This window comes from Monodon monoceros, unplaced genomic scaffold (assembly GCF_005190385.1).
Source record: "Monodon monoceros isolate NGI ecotype Baffin Bay Population unplaced genomic scaffold, NGI_Narwhal_1 Super_Scaffold_5, whole genome shotgun sequence".
NCBI classification, from domain to species: Eukaryota; Metazoa; Chordata; class Mammalia; order Artiodactyla; family Monodontidae; genus Monodon; species Monodon monoceros.
The window spans coordinates 76,284,127-76,310,134 of record NW_021703782.1 but is presented as its reverse complement, the minus strand read 5'-3'; the positions used below and the strand labels follow the sequence as shown (position 1 = coordinate 76,310,134).

Here is a 26,008-nt window from a genome sequence, read left to right as displayed (position 1 = left end):
GCAAAGAACTGTTCTAGGTGCCTTTTACAATCTTCCAGGGAATTGAAATTTTTTCCATTAAGAGAATTTTGTAAAGACTGAAGTAAATGGAAATCCAAAGGTGCAATGTCTGGTGAATATGGTGGATGAATCAGAAATTCCCAGCCAAGCTGTAACAGTTTTTGCCTGATCATCAAAGAACCATGTGGTCTTGCATCGTCCTGATGGAAGATTATGTGTTTTCTGTTGACTAGTTCTGGACACTTTTTGTCAAGTGCTGCTTTCAGTTGGTCTAATTGGGAGCAGTACCTGCTGGAATTAATTGTTTGGTTTTCTGGAAGGAGCTCATAATAGAAGACTCCCTTCCAATCCCACCATATATACAACATCACCTTCTTTGGATGAAGACCAGCCTTTGGTGTGGTTGGTGGTGGTTCATTTCTCTTGCCCCACAATCTCTTCTGTTCCATATTATTGTGCAGTATCCACTTTTTATCAACCATCACAATTTGTTTTAAAAACGGAACGTTTTCATTACATTTAAGTAGAGATTTGCATGCGGAAATACGGTCAGGAAGGGTTTTTTTGCTTAACTTACGTAGAACCCAAATATCCAAGCGATTAACATAATCAAGCCGGTGCAAATGATTTTCAACGCTTGATTTGGATATTTTGAGTGTGTCCACTATCACCCACGTGACATAACACTGATTGTTGTCAATTAATGTCTCGATTTGATTGCTATCAACTTCAACTGGTCTACCTGACTATGGAGCATTGTCCAGAGAGAAATCTCAATCATGAAACTTCGCAAACCACTTTTGGCAGGTCTGATCAGTCACAGCACCTTCTCCATACACTGCACAAATCTTTTTTTTTTTTTTGCATTTCAGTTGTGTTTTTACCTTTCTTGAAATAATAAAGCATAACATGCTGAAAATGTTTTCTTCCATCTTCAATATTAAAATGGCTACACAAAAATTCAACAATTTTGATGTTTTTTAAAAAATGCACGCTGATATGACAGCTGTCACAATACGATCTAACAAAATTGTTTTGAAAGAAGTTAAAGACAGCTAAGCACTACTAGAGCCATCTTACGGAAAAACACCAAATGAACTTTTTGGCTAACCCAATAGGTCCCATGAGATTTTTGCCATCAAGGGGTTGTACAGTGGCAAGAACATGGACCTTAGAGTCAAACGGAAGTTTTAACCCCAGTTCACCCACTTCCTAGAAATAAGTGATGCAGAAAAAGATAACTGGTTGGGAGATCTGAAAAAAAATCTCTCCGTGCTGCTCTTCCCAATACCATGTAAAGTGGCTACCAAGAATTCATAACTAACAAGGAAACCAATATATTCTGCAACTTTTAATCACAGCTGACTTGAGAAAGCAGAATTTTAACCTAGAGGGCAATAAACAGAACCCTCAAAATCCATGATATATACTGAAATTCACATTATGACAAAAACGACTGTGAAAGTTATAGAGTTAAAACATTTCTTTTATGAGGTAACACTGCAATGGATAGAGCTAAAGGTCAGCTGGTATAGGGACTAAACAGCCCACTTATAAAGCCTTGAACTTATGAATAGCATAAGTATTATATTATGGTTTTGAGGAGTGGATAAATTTGTATTTAAATGCAGGGTGGCAGTGTCCCAGAGGAGACTGAGGTACAGGATTGAGTTTAATAATTTCTCCGGTCTCCCAGGACTATCTTGGGCACCTATACCCCAATTTCAGTGCAGGGCATTGTTTAGAAAGTTAATAGAAATCCTAACAACTCAATATCAGAAAAACAAACAACTTGATTTAAAAATGGGCAGACATTTTTCCAGAGAAGACATACAGATGGCCAACAGGCACATGAAAAGATGCTCAACATCACTAATCATCAGGAAAATGCAAATCAAAACCACAGGGAGATACCATCTCACACCTGTCATAATGGCTACTATCAAAAATATAAGAAACAAGTGTTGGTGAGAATGTGGAGAAAAGAGAACCATCATGCACTGTTCGTGGGAATGTAAATTGGTGCAGTCACCATGGAAAACAGTTCCCAAAAAAATCTAAAAATAGAACTACAAATGTCCCCCAAAAATCTAAAAATAGAACTACCAAATATCTAACAACTCCACTTCTGGGTATTTATCCAAAGAAAACAAAACCACTAATTCACCATGTTTAGGGCAGCATTATTTACAATTGCCAAAATATGGAAGCAACCTAAGTGTCCATTGACAAATGGTGAAAGAAGATGTGGGGGGTATATGTGTGTATACACATATATATGGTGTGTATATATTTACACACATACATGCACACAATGGAACATTACTCAGCCGTTAAAAAGAATGAAATCTAGCCATTTGCAGAAATGCAGGTGGACCTGGAGGGCATGATGCTAAGTGAAGTAAGTCAGACAAAGAAAAACAAATACCATATGATTTCACTTATATGTGGAATCTAAAAAACAAAACAAATGAACAAGCAAAACAAAAACAGACTCATAGATACAGACAACAATCTGGTTGTTGCCAGAGGGGAAGAGGGTAGGGAGATAGATGAAATAGGTGAAGGGGATTGAGAGGTACAAAATTCCAGCTATAAGATAAGTAAGTCACAGGGATGTAACACACAGCATAGGGAATATAGTATTGGTATATTGTATATAGTATATATACATATACTATATATATATATTGTATATATATATATATACAATATATATATAGTATATATTGTATATGTATATAGTATATATATATAGTATATATATAGTATTGTATATAGTATTGGTATATATATAATATGGTAACTAGATTTATTGTGGTCATCATTTCATAATGTATAAAAATACTGAATCGGGCTTCCCTGGTGGCGCAGTGGTTGAGAGTCCGCCTGCCGATGCAGGGGACACGGGTTCGTGACCCGGTCTGGGAAGATCCCACATGTCGCGGAGCGGCTGGGCCCGTGAGCCATGGCCGCTAAGCCTGCGCGTCCGGAGCCTGTGCTCCACAACGGGAGAGGCCACAACAGTGAGAGGCCCACGTACCGCAAAAAAACAAACAAACAAACAAACAAAAAATACCGAATCACTATGTTATACACCTGAAACTAATATAATATTGTACATTAATTATAATTCAATAAATAAAATAAAAGTTTTAATAATTAAAAAAAGAAGTTCTAGCAGACCATGCTAATGTCTTTTTTTTAATTTATTTTTATTCGAGTATAGTTGCTTTATAATGTTTTAGTTTCTACTGTACAGCAAAGTGATCAGCTATAGGTATACATATATCCCCCCTCTTTTTTGGGTTTCCTTCCCATTTAGGTCATCACAGAGCATTGAGTAGAGTTCCCTGAGCTATAGGTAGGTTCTCATTAGTTATTTATTTTATACATAGTATCAGTAGTGTATATATGTCGATCCCAATCTCCCAATTCATCCTACCCACCCCCCTTGGTATCCATACATTTGTTTATCCATACGTTTGTTCTCTCTGTGCCTCTATTTCTGCTTTGCAAATAAGATCATCTATACCAGTGGTCCCCAACCTTTTTGGCACCAGGGACCAGTTTCGTGGAAGACAATTTTTCCACAGACCGGTGGGGGGATGATGGTTTTGGGATGATTCAAGCACATTACATTTATTGTGCACTTTATTTCTGTTATTATTACATTGTAATATATAATGAAGTAATTATACAACTCACCAAAATGCAGAATCAGTGGGAGTCCTGAGCTTGTTTTCACTTGCCACTCACTGATAGGGTTTTGATATGAGTCTGCAAGCAATTGATTTATTATGGTCTCTGTGCAGTCAAACCTGTCTGCTAATGATAATCTGTATTTGCAGCCACTCCCCAGCACTAACATCACTGCCTCAGCTCCACCTCAGATCATCAGGCATTAGATTCTCATAGGGAGCAGGCAACCTAGATCCCTCAATGTGCAGTTCACAGCAGGGTTTGAGCTCCTATTAGACTCTAATGCTGCCACTGATCTGACAGGAGGCGGAGCTCAGGCAGTAATGTGAGCGATGGGGAGTGGCTATAAATACAGGTGAAGCTTCGCTTGCTTGCTCGCTGCTCACCTCCTGCTGTGCAGCCCAGATCCTAACTGGTCCGTGGCCCAGGGGTTGGGGACCCCTGATCTATACCGTTTGTGCTAATGTCTTGAAGGGGCCTGCCATGGAACAGCAACATGACACTGCAAAAGGATATAGAGGATAGGCTGGGTTCTGTCCCTTCAAAAGTTATGGTAAGGGATTCTTTATTCCTTCAAGAAAGATTTACCTACTACATGCTCTTGAAAGCTAATACTAGTTGTGACTGTGAGGTCACTAAGTTCTCTAACAGATGGATCTCTTGATAGGCAGGGGCTATCAGCATGGTGGCTACTGTCATCTGGAAAATAAGTAATACAGAAAACAAATTGCTAAAGAACAGACCACAGGATCTGGTACCAGCCAAGCTTCCTTTTTATCTGGAGCTGTGCAAGATAGTTAGGTCTGATGGTCAGAAGTGTCAAGTCCTCTCAAGCTGGTAAAGTTGGTAAAGTTGGTAAAGTGCTAGAGTGACAGATAGTCACATAGTTTGCTGTACATGATCATGCCTTGACACAGTGAGTATTTGTCAATTGGGTCCACTCCTTGTGGCATGGACCCACCAGAAAGAGGTGGACAAAATTTCATGTTCTGGGCTTCCCTGGTGGCGCAGTGGTTAAGAATCCGCCTGCCAATGCAGGGGACACGGGTTCGAGCCCCAGTCTGGGAAGATCCCACATGCCGTGGAGCAACTAAGCCCATGCACCACAACTACTGAGCCTGTACTCTAGAGCCCGTGCTCTGCAACAAGAGAAACCAAGATAATAAGAAGCCTGCACATCACAACGAAGAGTAGCCCCTGCTTGCCTCAACTAGATAAAACTCATGCGCAGCAACGAAGACCCAACACAGCCAAAAATAAAAAACAAATAAATTAATTTAAAAAAATGTTCATGTTCTGCTAGAGTTCACCATCACCTGACTAGGAAAACAAGTCCTGTTCCTCATCGAGCGGCAACTAGAATACCCCACAAGCGTAAATCTAGTCTTGTTTGAGGTAGGTAGAGAAATGGAACTAATAGCAGCATTGACTGTACCTGCCCAGAGTTTTGTATTTGGTTGATTCTAGCAGGGGAATTACACCATCATCTGTAGAGCAGGCAGTAATCTAATCTTTCAGGTGAGGAATATCTGGTATACATATAGAATGGCCTATTTCTCTGCCTCCTCAAACAGGTAGAATATTAAAAATAAGACAAGTCATAGCATGGCAGTGGACAGTTTTAGATGGAGACCAAGAATAATATGACATAAGAGGAATATTTGAGTGTAGTGCAGACTAGGGATACAGCATGTCAGGCCTGATGGATTAAGAGTAGTGGGAAGCACTAACACCTCATGCTTCCTAAGGATCAGTAATATCAGCACGATGGATCACCAGGAAATATAACACTAAGAGTTGAAAAGGAAAAAAGGGCAAGACATTTTACATAAACATGTCTCTTCTGGGCATGTTTGTGAAAGAAATCCTTTTGAAGTTAGTGGTGGTCAAATAAGATATCATAACAAGGTAGGCAAACTGTATTACTGACAATGCTTCTGAATGTTTGGTCACTGTTATTCATGCATGTGACTAACATCCAACTGTTCTGAACCGATGCATTCTTTAAGAAAAATTTAAAACAGTATGTTGAGTTATGCCTTATTTTACTAATTTAAAAGACTGATTCATACTCAGGAAATTTTGGTTTATGATCTGACACGGCACTATTAATAGGCAATATTGTAACAAAAGCAGTGAAGCAAACCTTTCATAGACAATCGGAGAAATCTCTTTGAAACATCAATGATGGGCTGTATCTCAATCAAAATTTCAAGCTTGCTTAAAGGTCACATTACAAATGAAAAAACAGGCCCCAAAACTTATTTCAGCCACAGTAATTTATTAGGAGAGACCTTAGGGATATTACTAACAGAAGAGACACAACTTTAAGAGCTACTTAGAACTCTCAATGAAGGAATCACTAGTACTGTTGAACTAAAAACTGTGTCAACCTCAACAACCAACCATCATTCAATTAAATCTCAAATCCAAACTAAAAAAGTAAATCTACAATGACCTGCCAATATAGATATTGTCAGGCCTGGGATCATTTTTTAAAATAAATATTTATTAGTTTTTAAATTATCATAAAATAAATGCATTTGGAGAAAATTCAGAAAGTACAAAAAAGTATAAAGAAAAAACAAAATTTACCCACAATCCTACCACCGAGACCCACTATTAAAAATATTTCCGGGGGCTTCTCTGGTGGCGCAGTGGTTGAGAGTCCGCCTGCCGATGCAGGGGACACGGGTTCGTGACCCGGTCCGGAAAGATCCCACATACTGCGGAGCGGCTAGGCCCGTGAGCCATGGCCGCTGAGCCTGCGCGTCCGGAGCCTGTGCTCCGCAACGGGAGAGACCACAACAGTGAGAGGCCCGCGTACCGCAAAAAAAAAAAAAAAAAAAAAAATATTTCCTAGGTTTTGTTCCTATGCTTATGAGTATATAATTTATTTTTTAGATAATTGGGATCCTACTACTTAATCAGTTTAGGTTACTCATTTTTAAAAACTTATTCACATAATTGTTTTCTGTATCTTAAAAAATTACTTTAAAACATATTATTCCATTATATGGAAATGCCACAATTACCCATTCCTCCATTAATTTTGCAATTTTTCTCCATTATAATTAAAACCTATACATAAATGTCCCTTTGCATCTCAAGTTATTTTCCCTGAATAGTTCCTAGAAGTGAAATTACTGAGTTAGAAAGGTTGTGCTAATTTACACACCCTGGCAGAATATGTGAGTACTCATCTCATCAAGTCCCTGCCAGATGCTGATTCACTTTTTTTTGTTGTTTTTGTGGTACGCGGGTCTCTCCCTGTTGTGGCCTCTCCCGCAGTACGCGGGCCTCTCCCTGTGTGGCCTCTCCCGTTGCGGAGCACAGGCTCCGGACGCGCAGGCTCAGTGGCCATAGCTCACGGGCCTAGCCGCTCCACGGCATGTGGGATCTTCCCGGACCAGGGCACGAACCCGTGTCCCCGCACCGGCAGGCGGACTCTCAACCACTGAGCCACCAGGGAAGCCCCTGATTCACTTTTGATTCATTTCTCAATTGCAGCCAGTGATACTGTCACTGATAATACAGTGGGTGGGCAAAGCAGACGTATAAAAATTGAATATAGCAGAAAGTTGTAGAACTTAGTAGTCATAAGACTATTTGGTGTGGCAACACAGTGTGCTGCTGCATTCCTTGACAAGACATAGGTATAAATATCCTTACTGAAGACTGAAGTTTGAATACCTTGATTTCTAAATACTGTCCCCCACTAAAAGGAGCCAGGGTTCATTGGAGAAATGCCTTATTCTAGAACTGAGGCAGAGAAGATGAGCCTGGAACATCTTATACCAGGAACGGAAGAAAATGGTCAAAAAAATGACGGGGTCACATCAAAGAACACAGGATCTGATTTTAAAGGGACTCCCATAGGCCAAATTTGGGACAATTTGAGCATCAAAGAGAATGACAGAACTGGATTATAAAACATTGAGTTAAAAAAAGAATTCATGAGTCCATAGTGATCATAAAAAAGGAGGAGAGGGGCTTCCCTGGTGGCGCGGTGGTTGAGAGTCCGCCTGCCGATGCAGGGGACATGGGTTTGTGCCCCGGTCCGGGAACATCCCACATGCCGCGGAGCGGCTGGGCCCGTGAGCCATGGCCGCTGAGCCTGTGCGTCCGGAGCCTGTGCTCCGCAATGGGAGAGGCCACAGCAGTGAGAAGCCCGCCTACCGCAAAAAAAAAAAAAAAAAAAAAAAAAAAAAGGAGGAGAGGAGAGGAGGGAAAGCTCTTTACAGAAGATTGACAGCTGTAAAGCAACTATACTCCAATAAAAATTAATTTAAAAATGGTTGAGGGTTTTGAACCCAGAAACAGAAAAAAAGACTGACCGCTACTCGATGTAAAGGCATGATAGAAAACCATCATTTTGTGACAAGCAATGTACTGAATAATAATAAATTTAGGCCATAATCATAATAGATTCTAAAATTAATGGATGAAAGGCTATGAGAAAATAGGTTATACACACACAGTCTCAAAGTATTACCCACCTAACCCCAACAGTTTACTTATTAATTACAAAGGGGAAAAAATACCTTAACACTGGAGAGATCTGAACTAATAATTAACATAAGCATCACAAATAAAGGGACAAACTGATATCAGCTCTGCAGTAACCAGAACTAATTATGAAGAAACAATCAGACAAATCCAAATTTTAGGAAATTTTGAAAGGCAATTTAACTGGATCCTTGTCAGCTGTCCAGCAGAATGTTTATGTTGATGTGGGAATAAACAACCTTTTGGGAGAGCAGTTGTTGGTGAAGAGAGGTTACACAGTCCCTTCTCCTGTTTCTCCTCTCTGATTCCAAGTGAGGAGAAGTTCCAAGACTCACAAAGACTGGGGTTGCTTGCAAGAATGGGAGCCAGACAGGCTGGAGGTCTACTTGCGTGGAAGAATTGCTGATCTGAACCCTGTACCTACCTAAGTAGACAAAAAGAGGACTGGATAGACGAAGCAGAGCTGGGATATAGAGAACAGAATGAAATTGCCTTTGTTTCTCAGAGCAAGAATAAGTGAGCTCCTCAGGAGTCAAATAAATTTTGTGGAATGTGGTTGGGCCTAAGCTGTCTTGATATTCCCCCCATTTAAAAAGCCTCTATGGGCTTTCCTGGTGGTGCAGTGGTTAAGAATCCGCCTGCCAATGCAGGGGACACGGGTTCAAGCCCTGGTCCGGGAAGATCCCACGTGCCGCGGAGCAACTGAGCCCATGCGCCACAATTACTGAGCCTATGCTCTAGAGCCCGCGAGCCACAACTATGAGCCAGCATGCTGCAACTACTGAAGCCCATGCGCCTAAAGCCTGTCCTCTGAAAAAACAAACAAAAAAAAGCCTCTATGTGATAGGATACCAGCAGCAGCAAAACTAAGTACATCTATTGGTGGAAGAAGTCAATAGTGGATCAAAGAGGCTGAACCAGAGCAATCTCTCACATCCAGGAACTGGACCCTGAAGAGTACTCTGAGGTAACTTCTGGAGAGTCACAAATGTACCTCAATGAGAGAACAAGCATTCACCTACCCAAGAGAGGACAGGAAGAATCAAGCAGTATCAACCAGACAGGCAGCAACAACCAAAAAGAGAGGCTCAAGACCTCTCCTAGGAGGACTGATGTTACTGTTCTTAGAAAACAGAAACATCTTCAGAATCTCAATGTATGTCTTACCTATCCATGAAGACTGCTCCAAATACTGACTTGGTGTGAGAATAAAACATTGCAGTGAAGTGACTGCTCATGGCATAGGTATGTCTTTGTGTAATATCATTCACTGAAACATCCCAGATGGCCTCTAGTCCTTGGTCTTTAGTACACAGAAAACACCTGAGACCTCTCTTAATCCTGCCCAAGTGGCTTCATTAGAACCAGAGTCTCACTTGCTACTTCTAGAGAGCCCAGGACTCATTCTGCAGCATGTGCGACTTGTTAGAGCATGGGAATCTCAATAGAGACCCATTGGCCTAGAGATAGCATCCAGCCATTCCCTCTTTGGAGTCCTACTGTTCACTAGTACCACCCAGAAAGTAGACACAAGGTCCCAATGTGTCTACTCTGGTCAACCTTCTCTCCTCTCACTCAAGTCAAGGAAGGCTTCTCTTACTCAGGAATAGGGAGATTATGGTGAATCTCTGCTTCCTCCCATAATAGTTATTCAAAACATTTTGAACATTCCCCTCAAGTCCTAGGCTTTCAGTTACTAAAGCCCCGAAGACCATTTCTTCAGCTCTTGCCTTCCATATCTTTCCCTGAAGTAATGGGAACAAGAACTAGCAATAACACAGGGGATAAAAAAACCATGTGGACATAATGTAATATCACCCTATGACATATCTACATATATTACAGTTACCAAAGGAGACTAAAATATCCTGAAATAAAAGTGAATGCGAAGTGTTTTTACTGAATGTTAAATTCACCATCAGAAAGGTTTGGCCCCAAAGAAAACATTGGGAAGAAGCATATAGTTCACCCCAATACTTTTAAAGAATCTCATCATTTTTAAGATGTAATTGGGACCAAAGAAACTTTCATATCAAAGATAAGAGTAAGAGTTTCTTTAGAGCAGTAGCCCAGTGATTTCTGAAAATATTTTGAAGACATGTCACAAGTGAATGCAGAGAACTGACCCTAGCGGAGAAGATAGTGGAGGGACCACCCACATGAAGAAATCTCAGGACTAGGAAGTTATAGGGTCCCATGATATTACAGCTAAAAGAGTCCTAGAGATCATTTAGACCAACTCTCCCATTTTACACATCAGGAAATTGAAATAGACAATGGAAAGACTTCCAAAGTCTCTCAGAGAGACAGCAGCAAACCCACATCTAGAACAAGGATTCAACTATTCCATTACTTTTCTTAATAACCTTTAACTATTAAAAGTAGTACATTGTTAAATATTTAGAAAATATAAGAAATGCAAAAAAGGGGTTTAAAAAGTCATAATCCCACATATCAGAGACAAATTTGGTTAGCATTTTAGTGCTTCTCTTTCTAGGTATTCTCCTAGATTGTATAGATAATTGTATACATAATTTACAATAAGTATATTAGTCTGCTCGGACTGCCACAACAAAATACCATAGACTAGGTGGCTTAAACAACAGAAATTAATGTTGTCTCTGGAGGCCAAAAAGCCAAAGATCAAGGTTCTAGCAGAGTTCAGTGAGAACGCTCTTCCTAGCTTGCAAATGGCTACCTTCTCGCTGTATCCTCACATGGCAGAGAGAGCATTGTTGTTTCTTCCTCTTTTTAAGAGGGCACCAGCCTTATCAGATTAGGGCTCAACCCTTATGACTTCATTTAACCTACAACTCCTCTTCACAGGCTCTATCTCCAAATACAATCACACTGGGAGTTAGGGTTTCAACATATGAATTTTAGGGGGACACAATTCAGCCCTAGCATTCTGCCTCTGGCCCCCCAAAATTCATATCCTTATAACATGCAAAATACATTCATTCTATTCCATCAGCCCCGGAAGTCTTAACTCATTCCAGCATCAACTCTAAAGTACAAAAACTCATTTAGATATCAACTAAATTATATATGAGTAAGAATCCAGTTATGATTCATCCTGAGGCAAAATTCCTCTCCAGCTGTGAACCTGTGAAACCAAACGTGTGCTTCCAAAATACAATGGTGGGACAGAAAGATAATCCTACTCCACAAGGGAGAAATAGGAAAGAAGAAGTGACAGGTCCCAAGCAAGTCCAAAACCTAGCAAGGCAAATTCCATTAGATCTTAAGGCTAGAGAATAATTCTCTTCTGTTCAATGACACACCTTCCACTGGGGTGGCACTGTCACTCACTCAGCTCTTCAGAGTGGCCCTCGCCCCATAGCTCTCTGTGGTGGCCACCCTCTGAAACAAAAGGAAACATCTCTGTCCCTTGGGCCTGTGCTAAGACTGGCAGCCCTGATATTCTCCAAATCACCTTCCGGGTCACTCTTGCCTTTCCTCAAGAATAGCACACGTGGGCTTCCCTGGTGGCGCAGTGGTTAAGAATCCACCTGCCAATGCAGGCGACAGGGGTTCGAACCCTGGTCCGGGAAGATCCCACGTGCCACGGAGCAACTAAGCCCGTGTGCCACAACTACTGAGCCTGCGCTCTAGAGCCCGTGGGTCACAACTGCTGAGCCCGTGTGCCACAACTACTGAGGCTGCGTGCCTAGAGCCCGTGCTCTGCAACAAGAGAAGCCACTGCCATGAGAAGCCCACGCACCGCAACAAAGAGTAGCCCCCGCTCCCTACAACTAGAGAAAGCCCACGCTCAGCAATGAAGATCCAACGCAACCAAAAATAAAATAAAACAAAAATAAATAAATTAAACAAAAAAACAGCAAACCATTTAAAAAAAAAAAAGAATAGCACACGTTTACAGTCAAATAACTCTATGATCTAGTCTTGTAGAATCCAAGACATCCAACAGCCTTCCTTCATTCCATTCCTCTTTCTCTGTCCCCTTTAGTTGAAACTGGCAATGTCTCTGCTGGTATAATTCCATCTCTATTCCTGGCTTCTGCTGATGGCTGGTTTAGTCCATGAGTCACACCCATGATCTCTTTAGTGTTTTCTTCAGAACAAGATTTCTCATTTTTCACAATATATAGGCTAAGGATAGGCTAAGAATTTCCAAATCTCCAAGTTCTGGTTCCTTCTTACTTAACAATTCCTTCTTCAATTCAACCCTCTACTCTTGCATTTTATTACAAGCAGTAAGGAAGACCCAAGCCGCACCTTCATGCTTAGCTTAGAAATCTCCTCTGCTAAACACCCAATTTAATCACTTATAAACTCTACCTTTCACAAAACACTCGAACAATTCAGCCAAGTTCAATTGCCACTTTATAACAAGGATCACCTTTCCTCCAGTTTCCAATAAACCGTTCCTCATTTCCATATGACATTTCTCCAGAACAGCCTTTAATATCCATATTTCTGCCAAGAGTCCCTTCATAACAACCTTGGCTCTTTCTAGCATGCACCTCAGAATCCTTCCAGCCTTTTTGCCCATTACCCAAACTTCCAAAGCCACTGTAACATTTTTAGGTATTTGTTACAGCAGCACCCCACCTCTCAGCACCAAAATCTGTACTAGTCTGCTCAGCTGCCATAACAAAATACCACAGACTAGGTGGTTTAAACAACAGAAATTTGTATCCCACAAGTTTAAAGGCCAGGAAGTCCAAGATCACGGTGCCGGCTGATTTGCTTCCTGATGAAAGTTCTCTTTCTGGCTTGCAGATGGCCACCTTCTTGCTATGTCCTCACACGGAAAGCTCTGTTGTCTCTTCCTTTTCTTAAAAGGGTATCAGTCCTATCAGATTAGAGCCTCATTCTTATGATCTCATTTAATCTTTATCATCTCCTCACAGGCCCTATCTCCAAATACTGGGGGCTAGAGCTTCAACATATGAATTTTAGGGGTATGCAAAAACTCTTAAGTTACATATGTACATATGTATATACATATACACATACACATATACAGAGGGTAAGAGTTTTGTATACTTTTTAACATAGTTTCATGAAAATTTCCCCAATACATTATTCAAAGCATATTCAAATTTTATGACTGTTATCATTTACTGTTGTTTAACTATTAAGTCATTTTCAAATTTTGCTATTTAAATAATTTTGCAGTGAACATCTTTCTATACAAATCCTTGTCTGTTTCCTGATTATTTAGGACAAATTTCCAGAAATTCAACTGTTGAATCAAAGGTCATGAATTTTTAAAGGCTCTTGGTATGTATTGCCAAATGGCTTCCCAGAAACCCGTACTAGTGTACACTGCCATCTGCAGTAGACATTATAATTAGAATAAAATATTTTTCTGATTGAATAAAAAACCAGTGTCATAAATGACTAAAAAGGCAAGTTTTTTTTTAATTAAAGGAGTTAAAGATTCAGGACAACCAAATAAAAATGTGTGATTCTTGATTAGATCATACGCTGGTGGGGAAGGATAGCTATAAAAATACTTGGGGGACAATTGTGGAATTCTGAATATGAACTGTATATTAGATATTATTGTAGCAATGTTAAATTTCCTGATTCTGATAATGGTATTTTAGTTATATAGACTGTTCTATCTCTTAGGAGACACATGCTGATGTGTCATAAAGTCTGAAGCTTATATTCACATGATTCAGAAAATACTCATTTGTATTTTTACATATGTATATAGGGGGACAAATGGGAAAGAGTGGTAGGGAGGAAGAGAAGCAAAAGTGGCAAGATGTTAACTACTGAATCTAGTAAAGGGTAAATGCCACTTCCCTTTTTAAACTTACAGTTTAAAATTTTTCAAAAAAAAATATATTAGAGAGCGTCTCCCCACAACTATGGTGCCTGCTGGCAGCTGGTGGGGGACTCTGACCCCCAAGGAGACGGGAGGAACCCCAGAGTGAGCCGGTAGGATGTAGGGGGACCAAGGGGAGAGGAGAAGTGGAGGCCAGACAAGATCAGTGCCCTTGAGGCCAGGGAGATCAGGAGAGGCAGGTGGGAGGGAGTCTGGCCCACTCAGGCCACGGAGACTGCTGAGCTCCCAAGCTGCTTCCCCACAAGCCCCGTCCAGGCCACGTGGGTCCTGGAGGCACAGGAAGGAGGCCAAGGGGAGAATAGGAGAGGTAGGCGGGAGGGGCCATCCCGGAGGAGCGAAAGAGGAAAGGAGGGCGACTGCCCCACCCAATCAGGCCCAGGGAGCCTACTGAGCTCCCAGGGCATCCCCTGCCCTCCAAGCCCCCTCCAGGCTGTGTGGGTCTTTCTGGGCATAGGAGGGAGGCCGGGAAGATCAGGAGAGGCAGGCAGGAGGAGCCCTCCCAGACCCCAGACTGGAATGGCGAGAGTGGAGGGCGTTTGCCCCACCCACTCGAGCCCAGGAAGCCTGCTGGGCTCCCAGGTGAGGTCCCCTGCCCTCTGAGAGCGGGGGGGGGGGGGGGTCACACCTGGGCCCCTACTGTTCCTTGAGCCTAAACCTCACCCCACACAGCCCCCAGGGCCTTTTCCAACCCTGTGAGTCCTGAGCATTGGCCCCACCCCCCACCCAAACCTCGCCCTTGCTTAGGCCCCACCCTCCACAGCCAAGGCCTTCCCCCACAACCCTTGTTTTTTTTTCTTTTCCCTCCTCCTCTTTTTTACTATTGTGGTACTGATGTACCTTCCAGTTATTGATTCATCTATATTTTTATTTTTACATTCTTTCTAACATATCTGTTAGTTTCCTAGTCTAATTTTATTTTTTACTTTGTTATTGTTCTCTTTTTTTTTTTTTTTGCCAGCTCAGGGTCAGGCAGAAGTTCCTGCGGTGGGAGCTCCAAGTCCGAACCACTGGACTAACAGAGAACCTCAGACCCCAGGAAATATTCATCAGAGTGACGTCTCACAGAGTTCCTCATCTCAGCACCAAGACCCAGCTCCACCCAACAGCCTACAAACTCCAGTGTTGGAAGCCTCAGGCCAAACAACCAGTAAAACAGGAACACAATCCAGCTCATTAAAAAAAAATTAAAAAAAAAAAAGAGACAGCAAAAAAATGTCACAGATGAAGGAGCAAGGTAAAAACCTACAAGACCAAATAAATGAAGAGGAAATAGGCAATCTACCTGAAAAAGAATTCAGAGTAATGATAGTAAAGATGATCCAGAATCTTGGAAAAAGAATGGAAGCACAGACTGAGAAAATACAAGAAATGTTTAACAAAGATCTAGAAGAACTAAAGAACAAACAAACAGAGATGAACAACACAATAGCTGAAATGAAAAATACCCTTGAAGGAATCAATAACAGAATAACGGAGGCAGAAGAACAAATAAGTAAGCTGGAAGACAAAATGGTGGAAATAACTGCCAAGGAGCAGAATAAAGAAAAAAGAATGAAAAGAACTGAAGACAATCTCAGAGACCTCTGGGACAACACTAAACGCACCAACATTCGAATTATAGGGGTCCCAGAAGAAGAAGAGAAAAAGAAAGGGCCTGAGAAAATATTTGAAGAGCTTATAGTGGAAAACTTCCCTAACATGGGAAAGGAAATAGTCACCCAAGTCCAGGAAGCACAGAGAGTCCCATACAGGATAAACCCTAGGAAAAACACACCAAGACACATATTAATCAAACAAACAAAAATTAAATTCAAAGAAAAAATATTAAAAGCAGCAAGGGAAAAACAAAAAATAACATATAAAGGAATCCCCATAAGGTTATCAGCTGATTGTTCAGTGGAAACTCTGCAGGCCAGAAGGGAGTGGCAGGATACATTTAAAGTGATGAAAGGGAAAAACCTATAACCAAGATTACTCTACCCAGCAAGGATCTCATTCAGATTCGATGGAGAAGTCAAAATCTTTTCACACAAACAAAAGCTAACAGAATTCAGCACCACCAAACCAGCTTTACAACAAATGCTAAAGAAACTTCTCTAAGCAGGAAACACAAGAGAAGAAAAAGAACTACAAAAACAAACCCAAAACAATTAAGAAAATGGTAATAGGAACATACATATCAATAATAACCTTGAATGTAAATGGATTAAATGCCCCAACCAAAAGACACAGACTGGCTGAATGGATACAAAAACAAGACCCATATATATGCTGTCTACAAGAGACCCACTTCAGATCTAGGGAAACATACAGACTGAAAGTGACGGGATGGAAAAAGACACTCCATGCAAATGGAAATCAAAAAATGCTGGCAAAGCAATTCTCATATCAGATAAAATAGACTTTAAAATAAAGACTGTTACAAGAGATAAGGAGGGACACTACATAATGATTAAAGGATCAATCCAAGAAGAAGATATAACAATTATAAATGTTTATGCACCCAACATAGGAGCACATCAATACATAAGGCAAATGCTAACAACCATGAAAGGAGAAATTGACAGTAAAACAGTAACAGTAGGGGACTTTAACACCCCACTTACACCAATGGACAGATCATCCTAACAGAAAATAAATAAGGAAAAACAGGCTTTAAATGACACAGTAGACCAGACAGATCTAACTGATATTTATAGAACATTCCACCCAAAAGTGTCAGAATACACTTTCTTCTCAAATGCATATGGAACATTCTCCAGGATAGATCACATCTTGGGTCACAAATCAAGCCTTGGAAAATTTAAGAAAATTGAAATCGTATCAAGCATCTGACCACAACGCTATGAGACTGGAAATCAATTACAGGAAAAAAAACTGCAAAAAAACACAAATACATGGAGGCTAAACAGTGCACTACTAAATAACCAAGAGATCACTGAAGAAATCAAAGAAGAAATTAAAAAAATACATAGAAACAAATGACAACGAAAACACAATGACTCAAAACCTATGAGACCAAGCAAAAGCAGTTCTAAGAGGGAAGTTTATAGCAATTCAATCTCACCTCAAGAAACAAAAAAATCTCAAATAAACAATCTAAACCTGCACTTAAAACAACTAGAGAGGGCTTCCCTGGTGGCGCAGTGGTTGAGAGTCCGCCTGCCGATGCAGGGGACATGGGTTCGTGCCCCAGTCCGGGAAGATCCAACATGCCACGGAGCAGCTGGGCGCATGAGCCATGGCCACTGAGCCTGCGCGTCCGGAGCCTGTGCTCTCCAACGGGAGAGGCCACAGCGGTGAGAGGCCCATGTACCAAAAAAAAAAAAAAAAAAATACTAGAGAAAGATGAACAAAGAAAACCCAAAGTCAGTAGAAGGAAAGAAATCATCAAGATCAGAGCAGAAATAAATGAAACAGAAACGAAGAAAACAATAGCAAAGATCAATAAAACTAAAAGCTGGTTCTTTGAGAAGATAAACAAAATTGATAAACACTGAGCCAGACTCACCTAGAAAAAAAAGGAGAGGACGCAAATCAATAAAATTAGAAATGAAAGAGGAGAAATCACAACTGACACTGTAGAAATACAACGGATTATAAAAGACTACTACAAACAACTGTATGCCAATAAAATGGACAACCATGAAGAAATGGACAAATTCTTGGAAAGGTACAATTTTACAAGACTGAACCAGGAAGAATTAGAAAATATAAACAGACCTATCACAAGTAATGAAATTGAAACTGTAATTAAAACTCTTCCAACAAACAAAAGTCCAGGACCAGATGGCTTCACAGGTGAATTCTATCAAACATTTAGAGAAGAGCTAACATCAGTACTTCTCAAACTCTTCCAAAAAACTGCAGAGGGAGAAACACTCCCAAATTCATTCTACAAAGCCACAATCATCCTGATACCAAAACCAGAAAAAAGGTATCACAAAAAAAGAAAATTATAGACAAATATCACTGATGAACATAGATGCAAAAATCCTGAACAAAATACTAGCAAACAGAATCCAACAGCACATTAAAAGGATCATACACCATGATCAAGTGGGATTTAACCCAGGGATGCAAGGATTCTTCAATATACGCAAATCAATCAATGTGTTACACCACATTAACAAATTAAGGAATAAAAACCATATGATCATCTCAACAGATGCAGAAAAATCTTTTGACAAAATTCAATACCTATTTATGATAAAAACTCTCCAGAAAATGGGCATAGCGGGAACCTACCTCAACATAATAAAGGCCAAATATGACAAACCCACAGCAAGCATCATATTCAATGGTGAAAAGCTGAAAGCATTTCCACTAGGATCAGGAACAAGACAAGGATTTCCACTCTCACCACTCTTATTCAACATAGTTTTGGAAGTCCTGGCCACAGCAATCAGAGAAGAAAAGGAAATAAAAGGAATACAAATTGGAAAAGAAGAAGTAAAACTGTCACTATTTGTCGATGACATGATACTATACATAGAAAATCCTAAAGATGCCACCAGAAAACTACTAGAACTAATCAGTGGATTTGGTAAGGTTGCAGGATACAAAATTAATGCACAGAAATCTCTGGCATTCCTATACACCAACAACGAAAAATCAGAAAGAGAAATTAAGGAAACACTCCCATTTACCACTGCAACAAAAAGAATAAAATACCTAGGAATAAACCTGCCTAAGGAGGCAAAAGACTTGTACTCAGAAAACTATAAAACACTGATGAAAGAAATCAAAGATGACATAAACAGATTGAGAAATATACCATGTCTTTGATTGGAAGAATCAATATTGTGAAAATGACTATACTACCCAAAGCAATCTACAGATTCAATGCAATCCTTATCAAACTACCAACAGCCAGAATTAGAACAAAAAATCTTACAGTTCGTATGGAAACATAAAAGACCCCAAACAGCCAAAGCAATCTTGAGAAAGAAAAACGGAGTTGGAGGAATCAGGCTCCCTGACTTCAAACTATACCACAAAGCTACAGTAATCAAGACAGTATGGTACTGGCACAAAAACAGAAATACAGATCAATGGAACAGGATAGAAAGCCCAGAGATAAACCCACACACATAATGGGCACCTAATTTACAACAAAGGAGGCAAGAACATACAATGGAGGAAAGACAGCCTCTTCAATAAGTAGTGCTGGGAAAACTGGACAGCTACATGTAAAAGAATGAAATTAGAACACTCCCTAATACCATACACAAAAATAAACTCCAGATGGATTGAAGACTTAAATGTAAGACCAGACAGTATAAAACTTTTAGAGGAAAACATAGGAAAAACACTCTTTGACATAAACCACAGCAAGATCTTTTTTGAAAAATGGTTCTGATGAACCTAGGGGCAGGACAGGAATAAACACACAGCCGTAGAGAACGGACTTGAGGACACGGTGGGGAAGGAGAAGCTGGGACGAAGTGAGGGAGTAGCATTGACATATATACACTACCAAATGTAAAATAGATAACTAGTGGGAAGCAGCTGCATTGCACAGGGAGATCAGCTCAGTGCTTTGTGACCACCTAGAGAGGTGGGATAGGGAGGGTGGGAGGGAGGCTCAAGAGGGAGGGTATATGGGGACATGTGTATGCATATGGCTGATTCACTTTGTTGTGCAACAGAGGCTAACACGGTATTGTGAAGCAATTGTAGTCCAATAAAGATCTATTTTAAAAATGGTAAAAACAATACATATATATATATTAGAGAGTAGTCAAAAGACAGGAATAGTCTATGCACATAAAAACAAATTAGCTGGTAAACATATAAAAAATGTAAGAGAATTAATAAAGGTGCTGATTATTATAGTCTCTTATTTCCTCCTGCCCTCTAGGCGTTTGCTCTTTAATCACTTGAACTGCATTTCATCAAATGGACCCATGAAGGAATGGCAAGAGAAATCTCAATCGTTCTATTTCACTTCTCATTAGCAGTCCTGGAAAAAGATTTAAAAGATTAAAAACTCAAAATTAGCTCATTACAATGAGTTTTGGAAATGACCTATAGACTTTAATTCACAACTTGGTCTTCAATTCAGATTCTTGTGGTCTCCCATGACCCTAAATATTTGATAAATCCTAGTTCCTAAATGACAAAAACAAAAGTAATAAGTCATATGAAAAATAGGTTTTCCTTAAATAAAGAAAAAGTGTTGACCTCTGCCAGTGGTCTTACTTTTATCAGGAAAGTAAGTAGCCAATAGAATGGAAGGCAACCAGTGGATTTATAAACCATGAATGGAGGTTTTCCTTTTCAGAAACAATATGAAGTAGTATAACATAGTGGTTCAATGCATAGGCTATAGAGTCAGATTGTCTATATCTGAATATTTACTTCACCACTTACTACCTATGTGATCTGTGGCAAATAACTCCATCTCAGTTTCCTCATCTTAAAAATGAGGAAAACAGTAAAATCTATGTCTTAGGGTTGTTGTGAAGATTAAATAAGTTAGTATATTTTAGCTCTTACAGCAGCATCTGGCATACCATAAAACCTCAAAATACGTTAGCTGCTGTGGTTCTTATTATTACTAGTATTACTACAATAACTACTACCACTATCACCACCACTATCAACCTGCAGTTGCTAAAAGTTTGGCATTGATTCAGAAACACTATAGCAAAACAAAAGAAACACAACATATGCACACCCACCCCCACAGGTTGAAAAAGTGAAAGAGAACTGATTTCAAGTCAGTCCTTCAGTATCTCTTCAAGCTGTTCTGAGAGAAGCTGAGAAGATACCAATATACCAACAATGCACGGCTCATTTCAAGAAGTAAAATGTGTGGTCTGGATAAGTTAATCTCAGAAGAAATGACAAGTTCCCTCACTCAGTTAATCGTTTATCAAACTTTACTGAGGCTTACTATACTATGTATCAGGTATTGAGCCAGATACTAGGAATACAAATGGAAGATTCTATATCTTTAAAAATTTTGCTTTCTTGTCAAAGAAATATACATAGATTATAATATATGATAGGGTATATGATGGATGTATGTACAGGGTACTATGGAAGCAGAGAAAGATCTAAGCTAGACTGTGGAGAAGGAGGAAACAGCATGAAGATTTCCCAGAGGGGGTTACTTTTAAACTGAGCCTTAAAGGATAATAACAGATAAATGGGGACAGAATGGGAGAAAACATTCCTCCAGGGGTAAAAGCAGGCAAATGGAGAAAAAAGAGTACCATTGCCCTACCTATAGCCACACAAAACCAAAAGATCTCTTCTTAAAGCTAAAGGACAGATAGCCATTGGCAGTATGGGCCTGAATAAGGTATATTTCTGGAATATCTCCTGTTTATACATACCACATCTCCAACCTCCCCAACTCAAAATAAGCCACATTTGGAGAACTGACAGAAAGTTGTGATTAAGAAGATTCAAAGACAAGTTTCTCACTTACAACACTGGGCGGCAGCAGTAGGCAATGGTTTCCTCTGGCTTTCTTCTTGACTAGAATACTAGAGGCAGAAAGGATAAAAACAAAAAACAAAAAAAAACATAGTAAGAGGCCCAAGTAAAGAAGAAGGAGAAAAACAAAACAAAACAACAACAAAAAAACTATAGCTACCTATAAAAAGGTTTAGCATTTGACTAGAGTCAAATTTCTTATCAAACAGAAACCGATCATCCTGCTGCTGATTTCCCTGTGTGATCCTGACATACAGGCCAGACTAACAGATATGGCATTGGCCCAATGCAACAGGCTAAAGCAGGATAGCAGGAAGGCTGTTCTGACCAAGGGCACCTGGGCACCATTCCAGCTCTACCAGGCAGCTGTAGAAGGCTTAGCCTTAGAAGCTCAGAGGACTTAGAAAACTCAAATAATATATAGATTTCCCCATTTGGGTGGTAGAACTGAAAATCTCTCTGAGACTTGAGTTTTCTTCATCTTTAAAAAGATGAGGCTTCTTCCCTCACAAGGTCACGTGGGAAGTGAAATTACTTACATAATACAACATCTGGTATTTACTAGTGTCCCCTTCCCAGTTATACTCTAACCTCCCCAACACAACCCACTGCTATCACCAACCTAAAAACAGAGTACTGAAGCCATAGAAAGAAAGTTCTATAAAAGGGAGCCACATTAAGTTCAAGTCTTGAAGATGGACAAGATTTGGGAAGGCAAAACAAAAAGAAAAAGGTATAAACAAATTAACACAGGTACACAGAGTCTGGAAGAAAAAATGGCTTGGTTCAGAGCCCATTGGAGGATTGGGGAAACATAACTTGGTCTAGCAACTTGCAAATATAAGTTGCAAATATGAGTTTTCATCCTGACTCTGCCATTTATTAATAAATTGTAAGATTCTGGGCAAGACAGAGCTTCTCCAACACTGAAGGAGTCATTCATTCAACAGATATTTCTTGAGTGCCTATTATGTGCAAGGCCTTGTTCCAGGCACTGGGGGAATAGAGTTTGTAATTATGGTAAAGAGTTTAGATTTTACTCTAGTCTATTGAGAAGGTATGTAAAGTTTTAAACACTAGAGGCATATGACTTCATTATACTTTAAAAATCACTCTAGCTGCTGTGTGAGAAGAACTATAGGCAACCAGAGGGGAAATAAGACTAATTATTGCAATTATCCAGATGAAAATTGATGGTGGTTTACACATGAGTGTTAGTGGTGAAGGGCATTTCAAGTGGTTGGATACAAAATACAAAACACTTTTTGTATATAAATATACTTTTATATATAAAGTACTTTACAAGAAACAAACTACAATACAAATATCAGAGGTAGACAGTGCTATTACTACTTTGGGGAAGGATCAGAAGTCAAGCACCGTTTAAACAATATAATAGTATTAGTAAAACTATCAATCATAAAAAAGTTCAAAACTTCTTAAAGGCTAAACAACCCACTCCAAAGTAACAAAGGGACTTGGTTATAATAACTATTATAAATAATGGTGATTTTTATAGGCAGTACACAGGCACAAGAGTGACAAAATCATAAAACTTTAAGCATTAAACTAGAAGAATTCAGACTTAATAGATGAGAGTAGATATTTCCAGCAGACATATTTAATGAATCTCTTTCAGGTCCAAAGCAGAATGCTGAAGACCAGCTAGAGCCTAATTAATAATATTAAGAGAGCTAAGGAAAAAAATCCATAATACCTATGTACAAGAAAATAAAAGTAGTAAAAGTAAGGAAAATTATAGGCCAATCTCATTTATGAATACAGATGCAAAAATCCTAGATTACCAAACCAAATCATATGACATTTATTTATCATAAATAAGTCTTTATATTTCTGTGTGAATATGTACGTATATGTATGAGTGCTGGCATATAAATTTTCATGTATCATGACCAGAAGGACTTTAAATGAAAGGACAGTTCAATATCTGAAAATCTATTCATGCAATTCACCACACAAACAGACTAAAGGAGAAAAACTATGTGATCAAACAATGCAGAAAAGATCTTGATAAAATCCCTTACTTTTTCATGACAAAATATCTTAGAAAATCAGAAAGAAAATAGAATTTCCTTAATCTGATAAAGGGTACCTATCAAAATCTACAGCAAATATCATACTTCAAGATTTATGAAGCATTCCCCTTATAGTCAGGGAAAAGACAAGGCTTCCCCACTTTCACCATTAAAAATTACACAGGATGTTTTACACAATGAATTTTTAAAAATAAGCGGTCACCAAAAACAAGGAAAGTCTGAGAAAATATTACAGCCAAGAGAAGCCGAAGGAGATATTACAACTAAATGTAACCCAGTGTCCATTATGGGGTAATGGAACTGAAAAAACGCATGAAATAAAAACTAAGGAAATTTGAAAAAAAACTAAGGATTTTTATTTAATAAAACAAAATAAATAGAAATATAAAATATTAACTTTTAGTTAATAATAATATATCAATATTGGCTCATTAATTGTAATAAATGTACCATATTAATGTAAAATGTTAATAATAAGGAAAACTAGAGGGAGGGGGTGGGTAAGATGTGATATGGAAGCCCTCTCTACAAACTGCTTAATATTTAAGTCTGTTAATAAAAACATATGTAAAAATTTCACTTAAAAAATAAGACATAAGGATTGAAAAGAGATAAAAACTTATTATTCAAAGATGCAAAAACTAAAAAACCCAAAGGAATCTCTAAACTAGTAGAATTAATAAGAGTTGGTGAATAAGATCGATACTAAAAAAAAAAATTGAGCAGCATTGCCTTATATAGATAGCAATGACCTATTAGAAAGTGTAATTTTTAAATATACCATTCACAATGATTAGGAATAAACCTAACAAAAGAAGTGTAAAAAGTGCATGGAGAAAATAGGTTTTCCTCCTAGAAGACTTCTCATCTTTTGATGCTTAACTATATTTATTAGGTTCCTGCTTATTGTCCGTCTCCTCCTATTTGATCCAAGAGGACATTGGTCTTTGTTTTAACTTCTGATGTATACCAAGCACCTACGACAGGGCCTGGTACACAGTGTTCAATAAGTTATCTGGTGAATAAACGACTAAATGAATGTCACCAATAAATGGACAAATGCAAATTTAAATGATAAAGCTCTAAACTCATTAGATTAGCACAAATTTTAAATTTGGCAATAACAAGTATCAGTAAGGATACACAGCAGCAGAAAAACTGGAATATAAATTGGTATAATTATTTTAGAGAACAACTTAGCAACATCTAGTAACGTTACACAGAGCACATTCCACAACAAAGCAATTCTATTTCCAGGTATATAGCCAGAGAATCTCCCATACATAAGCAGAGAGAAACAGGGTCAGAGATGTTCACTGAAGCATGCATTTATAATAGTGAAAACCTAATTTTCCATGAGTAGGAAAAGTAATAAATAGTGATACATTTCCACTCTTGTCAAGTGGTAGATGCCTAGGCCAGTCTTGACCCAAGAGGCTGCTGTGAATGGGAACTGTTGCACACCATAAGAAAAAAAAGATAAGATTCTACATTGTGTTTTTAAAATGGTTTTGCAGCAAGTATGACCAAATTTTGATAATCACTGAATCTTGGAGATAAGTGTACAGGTTTCATTTTACTAGTCCTTCAACTTTTATATTTGTTTAAAATTTTTTCATGATAAAAATAGAAAAAAGAAAGGAAGACGCTCCCACTAACCAAAGATGAGACGAGTTTAGTATCAAAAAGAATAAAGATTGCAATGGATTGAAACACAAATATATCAAAATCCATAAATTGATAATAATATGCCACTAAAAAAAGAAAACAACTCACTGGTCACCTTGAGAAGCTGCTTATGCAACACTCATTATTTTGAAAATTGCTAAAGAGAATGTTTTTCTTGCACGGACTTTATTTCAAGTGAACCAAATAGCTGATGAGGCAGACAAATCATAGATAATAAATGCTGAAGAGATGATAAAATTAGAAAGTCATCATTGTGCAACCCTAATAAAATAATGATTATTATGTGCTGCTAAAACCATTAGGTAAAAGGCTTGTGGGATCACTTTAAAATGGATGAAATAGGCTGACACCAAGTTGAATCCACTGTGTAATTTTAACATCACTAAAAGAGAGGCAAGATTTAATCTGCCTACAAAAAAAAAAAAAAAAAAAAAGATATGTTGTGAAATCCTAATCCCCAGTACCTATGAATGTGACCTTATCTGGAAATAGAGTCTCTGCAGATATAATCAAGTTAATCCAATGACTGGTGCCCCCACAAAAATCAATGGAAATTTGAACACAGACACAAAAAGTGATGACAACGTATTGTGAGGACAGGCAGACACAACCCAGGAAGGCATGTGATAGTGGAGACAGAGACTGAAATAATGTGTCTATAAGCCAAGGAACAGCAAAGACTGCTAGGAAGCACCAGAAAGTAGAAGAAAGGCATGGGAGAGCTTCTTCCTCAAAACCTCCAGAAGGAACTGATCCTGCCAACACCTGATGTCAG

At 38.9% G+C, this 26,008-nt stretch overlaps 1 protein-coding gene across 5 annotated transcripts in view; it reads right to left on the bottom strand.

The window, feature by feature from the left end:
- Positions 1–26,008, bottom strand: part of UNC13B (unc-13 homolog B) — a 216,894-nt gene that overhangs the window by 126,073 nt on the left and 64,813 nt on the right. For all 5 annotated transcript variants that reach the window (XM_029203274.1, XM_029203278.1, XM_029203277.1 and 2 more), the window contains exon 7: positions 21,480–21,537. In XM_029203274.1, coding sequence (XP_029059107.1) covers positions 21,480–21,537 — 58 coding nt within the window. The remainder of the gene's footprint in view (positions 1–21,479; positions 21,538–26,008) is intronic.